The following is a 10,984-nucleotide window of genomic DNA, read 5'->3' on the forward strand; positions in this document are numbered from 1 at the left end:
ACCAAAACTGCCACAAGTTACCCGCCTCCTGAATCATCGCTCAACGGTTCAGGAGTACGCCAAATTATAACCCACTCAAGTTCTCCAGTGAAGGAGATTCTGCCCTTGAAGCAGGATGTTTTGTTTCCTTTTGACACTTCAAACACCTCGAGACAAAAAGAAACTGAACCTCGGTGTGCCATGTTGGTAACCCTTGTTTAATAGACAAGTAAACAGCAGGAGGGGCTTGTTCAGATTGCCAAAAGGAACAGATATGAAACCTAGTATTATACCCTGAACAAGCCTCAACAGAACAATGCAGATCCAGAGTTGAAGCCCTTCGTAAAACAGGGGAACATATAAAAACAACAGTCGAGACATTGTGACCTCCTTTCTTTTCCCTGATGGTAGGTAGCTACTGAATATTTGTAGACCTACTCAATCATTAGTCATCACCTCTGACCTTTTTCATCTATTTACATCTGTTCGTCCAGATGTTTACATATTAGACAATGTTTATTTAGCATTAGACATTTCCAATTCTTTTTTAATTGAACCCAAAAAAACAGCGAGGGAGAGAGTATGAAAAACAAAGACAAAACAAGGAAGGTAGCATTGACGAGGCAATATCCCCTCCTTTTTCCCCGGGTCCAGTGCATCTCGTTTGCCCCTGAAACAGAATTACAAAAGGGGGGAAGAATGAGGAGAAAGAGGAAAGAAAAGTCAGAGAAGGAGGAAAAAAAATAAACACGGGAGACATATATTTTAATGAGACAGTGTTTTAACTAGCCTCTGCAGAGGAAACATTGCACAAACCGACAGTTTTAAACATATTTAACGTGGACGCTTTATTCAACAGCCCACAGTTTGAAAGGTGAGAAAGTGCAGGGAAAGAAAGTGCATGTTTGACCCAACAATTACAACAACGCTCATAGCTGTTTCTTACTAGGCTAGATCAGGCTGTAAAAATGAAGTGCAACCCACAGAATTAAACACAACATTGTTCAGAAATACAATATGAACCATAAGCTTTCATTTATATTTCGATAGTGCTACATAAAAAAAATGATACACATGCTCATAATAGTGGTGACATGAGACAAAAAAGTACATTGAGGGGTAGGCAAATCCACAGTGGCACCACTTCATACAGGCTTCAAATCGTGAACACACTCATCGAATTCGTTTGTATATTAGAAATCTTTCAGCTGATCACTAATATGTCCAGTTTAAACAGATATATACACACAAAAATATGCAAAAACATGTCTATTTCCAGTATAGTGGATATGCATAATTGTACATTTCTTTTGGATCTTGTTGACTGGAGTTGCCTCTCCCTTGGTGGTCCAATGATGAACAATTAACCGTACACACACTCACACACTCGCACTGGCATGGCACATGCTGGTGGCTTGTGGTGTAACACCCAAACACACACACATCGTTTTTACATAACGCACACACACACTCCTCTTGAGGCAGGCTGGGGTCGGGCGGTAGCTGGGGAGGGGATGAGCGGACAGCTGCATGTCGACACAGCTGTAGATCTGTATTTACCTGCAGTGGCTTATTTACCCAAGGCTTTGATGCCAATTGCATATTCTTCATCCATTGCATTTAGAACAGTGATCTGAAAGAGCAAAAAGATTAGGTTTTTAAGATGTTCTTCCTGCGTACTTCACTCGATCAGTTACTTTTGAACGTTTCGGCGTTACTGTTGAAAGTTGAACAGAAGAAGAAGTTGATCTCAGATCGCCTGCATCAATGTGGTTACAATTTCAAAAATGAAGCGGAGAAAAAGTGCTGCCTGAAGTCGAATTTGATCATATTGTGTGTCGCGTCACACACACCTAAGGCACACCCGTAGCTGCTAGTGGCTCCGCACAGGACGCTGATTTGTCCGTGCTCTGGCTTGCAGGACACAAACGCATTGCTTGAAGCCTTGACGAAATGGATTTTCGTGTGATATGTGATCCTGCGTTTCTCGCGAGAATCCAGCTGCCGTGCGAGGTTAAGGACGTGTAGGATTTTCCTACAAAAACAATATATAGACTGATACAAAAAAATAATCCCTCTCAATCATCACGTATGACCCACTTGAAATCATTAGTTGTGTTCCTAATCACCATCACATATCAAAGGCATCCGTTATGCTAATGAGGTCATCAATAAAGCTAAATGATGAACTAGCACACTTGTTTTTCATGTGTGACACATGGCCAATAATAGTTTGTATCTGGATCTTGAAATCCTTTTCCTTTGCTACACCATCTCAGATCGTCCACTCTGTATCAGTTAACTGCAGAGTAAGCCTGATGCTCTCCACGCCGCCATGACAGCGACGTGTCCCACCCCCTGGTTTCAGAAACAGACAAACACAGTAGAAAAGAGTGCGAGGCGAGGCGACGCGACGGCACTGACCAGGATCTCCTCCCCGGCTTCGTGCTTGCTCTCTATCTCTTTGCCCAGGTCTCCCTCGGGAATCTTCAAGTCCTCTCTCACCTCCCCGCTGTCCTGGAGCAGGGACAGGTAGCCTTCTTGGATCCCGATCAGCTGGGAGAGGGGGAAAAAATAGGAAACAACAGAAAAGAGTAAGCGGACGTGAGGATACACTTCAGACACAATTCAAAGCTTGTCTCCATCATAAACGCTTCCAAAGTTATTTTGTGTTTTGTAGAATCATGTCTAGCACAGCATCAATGCTATAGAGCTGTGAGACGGAACCAAAACAGTAAAACGAGGAGCTGAAAGACACTAAAGGAGTGAGGGTGACAGTTGTCTGTGGGTCTGTCACTACAAGCGACATCTTACACATAGAAGTAGTCATTTAATCCATTGTTCATATAAAAAAATATTGATTATAGCAGCTTTAATAACATATTTTACTACTCAAGTTCATTATGTGGATTTCCAGTTCAGCCAGTGATTTAAAGCAGGTCTGATCCGACCTCAAAACTAAAAGTCACCCACTTTTTTACCAGCCACGTTTTAATGCAAAAAAAAGATTTTATTATAATGCCAATCAGCATCTTATTTCTTTATATTACATGAGTTTAGCAAAGATAATATAGGTCTTTTTCACAACAGACATTTTGATTCATCGCAGTAGGAAAGACACCAGAATAACATGACTCTGTTCTATTCAAGTGTCCCAGTAAAGTCATGCTATATAATGATAAATTAGACACCAAATAAAACCATATATGATGTTCCCTTCATGTCCAGATCCAGTGTGTGCTTCAAACAGTCATTCAAAAAGATTTCCAGCATTTCCCCCCTGACATTTCTACCGGTTTTCTTCTCTTTCTAAGAAATTCTTAGTTGACCTATGATCATGGGGCTTTTCCAAATAGTCATCCGACAGTTAATTGTCCCCAAGCAGCCGTGTGGAATCATCTCTGAAAATCTGGTGCTTATTAAAGACCAAAGCATATTTGTGAATATTACTGTGATATCTGAGCCGTGACTGTTCACTGAACTCATGCCTCTGAGTCAGACCATTACACAAATCACTCATCAGCTCACAATTTTCCACTGACTAAGAGGAGGCAGCCCTAGTATTCTGCCACACGGACAAAACAAGTAAAGCTTTTGTTATAATTTTGTATATTTGTTGTTGGTGGTTTGTATATTCATCTGTCTTGAGCTTTCTGAGCGTGTTATTGGAAAGACGTGTTAGTTTACCTGGCCAAATATTCTGAGTACTAATATGGAACAGACTCAGGTAATATCTTAGACGACAAGCTACTGTCTTCCTCTCACCTGGTAGTCCATTCTCTTGATGTTGGGGACGTCCATGTTGTGGGTGGAGGGACAGATATCTTCATACTTCTTACCGGAGAAGATGTCGATACCAACCATGTGGACCTGCGCGAGCACAAAACACACGGAAAAGGATCAGCTTTCTAACTGAAGTGTATCCCAAGAAAAGATGAGTATCACATTTAAACATCATTTATAATACATATGCTTTTCCAAATATTGACTATTTTTTTTGAAAGAAATGCAACCCAGCAGGGACACATTATAGTTCCCGGACGGACTGAAAGTGTCCATTAATGTGCATTAATATTAATAACTGTGACCGTGGGTTTATTCCAGAGATAAATGGATGGATAGTATAAAAGAAATAAAGCCCTGGAAAAATGGACGTCAGCATTTCTTGTGTTCCAGCAGCACAAACTGACCTTGGCGTGGCCGTGCTTGCCGGTCTTTGAGGTGGACATCTCGACGATCTTGCAGGGTCGTCCTTTCAGCACAACGAAGCCGTTTTTGCGCAGGGCAGAGCACTGCTGTGGGTAGGTGGCGGACGCCCCGGCATCACCTGTCTGGAAGTCCAGCTCTGCATCTGCCATGCCTGCTGCTGTGGAGGCCGACACACACAGGACGCAGACGTTAATATACATTCATGATTGATTCAGGAAAATAGACAGCAGGCACAGTTACCGTTAGAGAGCTATAGGTGGTGTATTGATTTCATATTGTGACATAAGACAAGATGTTGTCTGAGATGACTATTCAGTGATGCAATTTACTAAACTTTTTAGATTGTTCTGAGTGAAATGAGTTCTTCAGGCCTTTGTTGATACTATTGTGGAAACCAAAAACAAGACTTTTCCCAATCCTTATTTGAGAAATACATGGCTGTCCCGAATACCATTTCATGGCTTCGAAGCTTCGGTGAGAAATAGTCGAAGGTAGTCTAAGCTTCGGGACAGTGCAGCTGCCGCACTACTGTACACACACACGCACCTCTACACACAACAAACAGCGATATCCGTCTGAGAATAACTAATAATAATTCATGTTGAATATGAATAATGTTGTGGGATTATTCCTTGTTTCATGGGATTTTTTCTTTGTTATTATATACTTATATAAAAAAAAACAGAAAACGCCCAAGCATTTGAATACTGATTTGAAGGTGGATTACCATGGCAACGGTCGAAGCTTCGAATCATTCGGGTTAGCCATAAAATTGACCAAACCTTTTAGATTGTTCTAAGTGAAATGAGTGCTTCATGCCTCTACTAAGACTGAGGACTGTAGGCTGTAATTATTGAAATTAAAATGAAAAAATGCTTGAAACATTTTAGTTTATGTGTAATGAGTCTAGAATATATAACATTTTTACTTTCTTAAATAACTGACGAAGAATATTGAACTTTTACGCATTATTCTAATTTTTTGAGCTGCACCTGTATACTTGGATTTCTATATCATAGAGTAAGTAGTAATAGGCCTATAGATACAAGTTAGTCCATGAAGTAAGACAAGCAGACAGTGAGGTGCTGCCCGCCTGGTGGTGAAAATCTGTCACATCTCAGCACAACAACATGGAAATGTGAGAGTTGACTTGTGGATGATGCCAATTAAAAACGTGGGGGTGCACCGGAAGTGCAGTTCAATGCTGAGCACCGGGCAGAGCTAAATAAAGCAACAGAAACATGACACCTGTCAAAACAAGCCTTATGTCCTAATGTAAAATAGTAAATAGTAGTAGGCCTATAGATACAATAAAGTTGAGTCTGACCTGAAAGTAAATAGTTCTATCAGCCCCAGTAAACACCAGTCAATAGAAGACAATAAAATCAAATATTACAGAATGTTTGACAATATTTACTGTGTGGCTTTTCAATCAATAGTAATCTAAATACTGTACCACAGTGTATCTAAAACTGTCAAGTACCTTATCCATTAATTTGTCCATTTTATACTGTAGTTTTTGGCAAATTCTTCTAGGGTTGTTTGTGTTTACGCACCATTTAATGTTTGAGAACTCTGACGCCTTTTCGTTTTATTACAAAAAAGGTTTCGTAGAAAAACGTGTTCATATTTTTCAAAATAAAGTATGGTATGTCTTGTTTTGGTATCCACAATAGTATCAACAAATTTCATCCGAACGGTATCTGACAGTAACTGACACAAAAAGTTTGTAAACTAACTCACAATATGTTCAAACAAATGAACACATTCCTGACAAATATCACTCAGAAGTTATGTTATTAATTAACGTCAGAGTGGCTGTTGACCCGGGTAAAACGTTCAACCACTAATCAGCGCTAATGAGCCACAAATCAACTGTCAACCAGGCGTCAAAGCCTGACTCATTTAACTCGCCTCTCATGTTGTAAAACTGAACATAAAAACCTTAAATACGGGAGCGAAATGTGTCGGTAAGTCACTTCGGTAAGTGCAGCGGTGTGATATCTGCAGTGTTGGGAGTAGTGATGTGTCGGTGGCGATGTCGCGGTGCGTCGCGGTGCGCTGTGGTGCGCTGCGGTGCGTTGCGGTGCGGTGCGTTGCGTTGCGGTGCGTCGCGTTGTGGAGCGGTGCTGTGTGGAGCGTTGCGGTGTGGTGCGGTGCAGTGCGGTGCGGTGCGGTGCGGTATGGAGCGTTGCTTTGCGTTGCCTAAGCGCTGCGATGCGATGCATTGGGTTGCAGTGCGATGCGATGCGTTGGGTTGGATTGCGGTGCGGTGCGTTGCGTTGGGTTGCGTTGCGGTGCGATGCGGTGCGTTGGGTAGGGTTGCTGTGCGGTGCGGTGCACAAATAACAGACAAGATGAGTGACAGTTGGAAACGAAGCAGCATGTAAAATTATGATATTCTGGAAATTATAAACGTTAGAATAATTATAGGCTATTGAATCATTTAAGTGATATATGTGCACACATACTAATCATAGGTCAAAACAGCGCTAAATGTGGCTGAATTATAAAAGGCAGAAGTGGTAAAAAACGAAGAGCCGTTAGGGAGCTGAAAGAGCCGGCTCTTCTCTTCTTGGTGAGCTGAGCCAAATGATCTGGTTCACTAAAGAGAGTCGGACTCTCTCATCACTAGTGGAGAGTAAAGAGGCTGACTGAGGCCTAGTAGTGCAGACAGGACGGTAAACAGTTTGGTGTCTCCGCATCCATGCTGCACTGGCTGCACTCAAGCCGAGGCCCCTCTGATAAACACACTCAGGCTAAATGACAACCTTAAAGACACTTATATTAATGTAGACCTCTCTATAGTATTTAAATGCGCTGACTGACAGTTACCGTGGAAACGTGATGAACTGTGGCCCGCTGGTGTAATACTCTATTAATGTCTAGTAGCTGGTTTAATCATGGTGCATGTGGAGCTGTTGACATGTGTGTGAAAGCTGTAGAAGGTCAGCCAAGTCTTGCAAAGTTAAAAGCATTAAAAAGCTGCTCTCTCTCCAAACAGCGCGTTGTTGTTGCTTGATGGGGGCGTTTAAAGGGGACATGTGTGCGCCTCAGTCAGACATGTGCAGGAGGATCTCTCGTCTGCTCAGGCGCAAACACGCCCCGTCTATTGGATGTTATGATAAGGAACTTACCCTAGTGATAATGCCTCTCCTCTCTTCTGTTATTTATCAGCTTTTATCCCCTTTAATTCCTCCTCGGTGCGACGTCGCTCCCTTTTGCCTTCAGCTATCTCCTTTATTCCTCTTTCATTCCGCTTGTCCTCTCTTTATACCCTCCCTGCTTTAACCCGGGTTAACCCTCGTAGAGAGGTACACTACCGTTAAGGTCAGCCCTGGACCCGCTATGTCTGGTCTGTCTGCAGGCTTCACTACCACCTCCTCTAGTCTCTCTCATCCAGCAGCTCCTCTCCACCGTCACCACAGCAACACGATACAACACACACCACTTCCTGTCTGAGCTGTCACAATAAAAGCACCTCACTAGTAAAGGTGCTATTACAATGTTATTGTAGAGTCATGATAGCCTTCCCCGAAAAAAAATACAAAAAAATGAAAATAAATATATATATAATCATTATTATGATAACATTATAAGGATATTATTATTATTATTATTATTATTATTAATTATTATTATTATTACAACAAACAATATAATAATTATTATTATAATAATACCTTTTATTTAGGTTGTATTTTAGGTTGGTACAGGGGAGACACCGGCACCCGGTTGGAGACGATAACGTTTCTCGCTGCGGACCTCCGTCACTTCACAAGACACGGAAAACCTCTGTTGGTCTGGAGGAGCTGCAGCAGTTATTTCTGCACAAACGTCCACTGTACATTCACTAGAGCTACTAACTCTCCTGCAGTGTGTAGTGAGCGCGCATGCACGTGGGGATTGAGCAAAATAGCGTGAACGAGCGCAGTGTGTGAGTGAAGGCAAGCAGGCAGGCAGGGGAGCAGAGTACAGCAGAGACTCCGGCCCTGGAGACCAAAGCTACGGTCACCCTCCGACCGCGGCCAACACTGTTTAATAGACGGGCTTCACTAGATATAACTTTGTGGTTTTGGTGCTTCCATGTAGTTTGTGTTGGAGCGCGCATGGGACACCGACCCGGATTGATTTATACGTGTAAGAAGTTACAAACAGTCCCTTTAAAGCTAGAATGTAGATACTGGTATCATATGAAACTAGAAAAATAGGGAATCCATTGGTACCAACCATGTCATTCTAGCTTGTCACAGAGGAGGTTAAATAACGCTACAAACGTGAACAAAATTTTGTTTACAGGCTGATTCCAATATTGATATCTGACAGTTAAAAACAGTTGTATTAGGCTATCAATAAACAAATAACATAATCACTAAAAGTCTTCATAAGAATATTTTATTATTTTTAAAAATGTGACCAAAATATGTACTGTACAGTTAAAATAAAGTACTCTCTTGTGGACAAATGATGTAACAGGGGACACTATAAAATGTCCTACCTTTACATGTCTTTGGTATTTCTGTACAGCAGTTACTTATTGATGGACATACGCTGATAACAATAGAGCTGTAATGACCAAACATTTTATGATGATATCGATTAGTTATGCTGTACTACAGATGAGTGTGATGTTACGTAACGTAATGAAGACTTTGAAGAGGATGACTGGAAGCTTTCACACATCAAATTTGCATTATTTGCATCATTTTGTCCGAAAGCTGCTTGTGATTGTGCCTTACTTCTCTTTTTTTATATATTTATACTTTATTTGGTTATATATGTTTTATTTCTTAGATGTGCTCAGTTTAAAAACAAAAGCATTATTGCATTGGTGTTTGCATTCTCACATAAAAGTTTGATTTATCATGATGCTATAATAACTTAAATGTGGAAAAAATACTTGAATATGTATATTTCTTCTGTCCCATAACTGACAATGTAATGACATACTCTTACACTGAAAGTACAGGTGAAATGTTTCCTGTCTTCTCTTGGCTAACTTTAAGGAGCTTGTTGTTGCTCTCATCCACATGAATGCCCATGAAACAAACCTCAGCAATTTGGTATGTTCTGCGCATGCGTAGCTTTTCATTCTAGTGCAGCATGAACCGCTCAGCTTCTTCTGGACTTATTTACTTCTTAGTGTAAATGTGCATTTTTACAAGTTTGAAAAAAATACAAGTTATTTATATTAGATTGTTTCCTAAAATTAAAAGTGGCACACTGAGTTTTGCCATATTCCATATGTCTGTATACATACTGTCTTTACCTGCATATTAAAGTAAAATGTTTCTCATACAGATACAGTGTACTTTAAATACAAAGCATAGATCATGGTGTGTTCAGGACTTTCCATTCAGTCAATAAAAGTTTGGATCCAAGTATTTCTTCTTTTGATTTACCCTGCATCTTTGAAAACGTTCTTAACCCACAGTGTCAGTGTGCTCCTACCTGAACACTTCTAATTAGGGTCTTTTTTTCTGTCCAGAGACGCATGGCTTCTGTGCACTGCAGCGAATGGTTTCATTGAAATTGGCAGTAAGAGCTGCTGGGTTAAAATTAGTGCTGTGAAACTGGAGTCCCGGGATGACCTATGTGCTGAGGGCTGGACTTAAAGGTAGAGTTATCGTAACCTCCAGAATGAAAATTCAGCTATTGCTTTCATAATCCTATAAATGAAACCAAACCCACAGCAATCTAGCACTCCGTTTTTTAGGCTTACGGGGTCGAAATAAGATATTATAATATGGAAGTGTAACAGTGCAGAGCAGTAGAAAACCAGAGCTTGACTGATCAGTACCTTATCAATATTGTCTCTAATTACTCAGCAATTTTACACTGTCTGGAGCCACAAAACATTTGAGCATTGTGATGAAGGTAACATAGTTTATAGTCTAGCAGTGTGTTCCAATCCGCGTACTTCTGTACTTACACTTACTATTTTGAGTGCATAAGTGCGTTCACACTGGGAAGTACGGCAAAATGCAGTGCACTCAAAGTACCCGGATGTTGTACTCAAAACGGTCAGATCGTTGAGTGTGGAACGCTGGACACTTTTCACACTCAATTGTCGCCATCTTGGCTACGTAGCGGAAGGGGCGGAGCCACGACCACTATTCAAACATAAGTAGATAACAGAATAAAACAATACAATACGTAAACATACCGGTGCATTTTCAGCCAACAGGAGGACACATCGTAGGCGTAGGCGACGACATTGGAAACGTAATGTCCACTCTGCTTTCATTTTTTTTCAGAAGATATTTTGGCGGGTAGCGAGCCGCGGTCAAATGTTGCGATCGTCATTTCCGGTCAGTGTGCCACAGAGTATTCGATTTGAGACGACCCTACCCCGTTGAAATTTACGCACTACTCAAGTGAGTATAGAGTGCACAAAGTGCACTACACTAAAGTGTACTTCAGGAAGTACGTGGATTGGAACACACTGTAAGTATATAGTATATAAGTCTAATGCAGTGAGGGCCAAAGTGCAAATGTACGACGGAGCATTAGGGCCACATTGAGGGAATTTTTTTTTTTAGATTATCAGAATAAAGTCATAATATTACGAGAAAAAAGACATAACTTAACGAGAAAAATAAGTTGTAATATTACGAGAATAAAGTCATAACTTTAAGAGGAAAAAAAAGTCATTATGAGAATAAAGTCATAATTTTACGAGAAAAAAAGAAAATAACACGTAAAATTACTACTTTATAATATGCTTTTTTATAAAGCACTTAAACCTGCTTTATAATATAAAAGACATGAAAATCTTACTTTTTACAATATGGGA

General features: G+C 40.7%; 1 protein-coding gene across 3 annotated transcripts in view; it reads right to left on the minus strand.

Annotated features, from left to right (window-relative positions):
• Nucleotides 1-164: 164 nt before the first annotated feature.
• LOC141760450 (eukaryotic translation initiation factor 5A-1) overlaps nt 165-10,984 on the minus strand; it is a 47,181-nt gene continuing 36,361 nt past the window's right edge. The window contains exons 1-6 of one of the 3 annotated variants that reach the window (XM_074623298.1): nt 7,326-7,626; nt 4,170-4,345; nt 3,745-3,849; nt 2,404-2,535; nt 1,540-1,612; nt 165-649 (exon numbers count right to left, since the gene is read on the minus strand). In XM_074623298.1, the coding sequence (XP_074479399.1) occupies nt 1,550-1,612; nt 2,404-2,535; nt 3,745-3,849; nt 4,170-4,337 (468 nt within the window). In that variant the 5' untranslated portion in view covers nt 4,338-4,345; nt 7,326-7,626 and the 3' untranslated portion in view covers nt 165-649; nt 1,540-1,549. Of the gene's footprint in view, nt 1,613-2,403; nt 2,536-3,744; nt 3,850-4,169; nt 4,346-7,325; nt 7,627-10,984 lie in introns of those variants that run through there. The other 2 variants (XM_074623297.1, XM_074623296.1) reach the window with 2 other exon arrangements.

The sequence above is a fragment of the Sebastes fasciatus genome, chromosome 22, assembly GCF_043250625.1.
Source record: "Sebastes fasciatus isolate fSebFas1 chromosome 22, fSebFas1.pri, whole genome shotgun sequence".
Taxonomy (NCBI): domain Eukaryota; kingdom Metazoa; phylum Chordata; class Actinopteri; order Perciformes; family Sebastidae; genus Sebastes; species Sebastes fasciatus.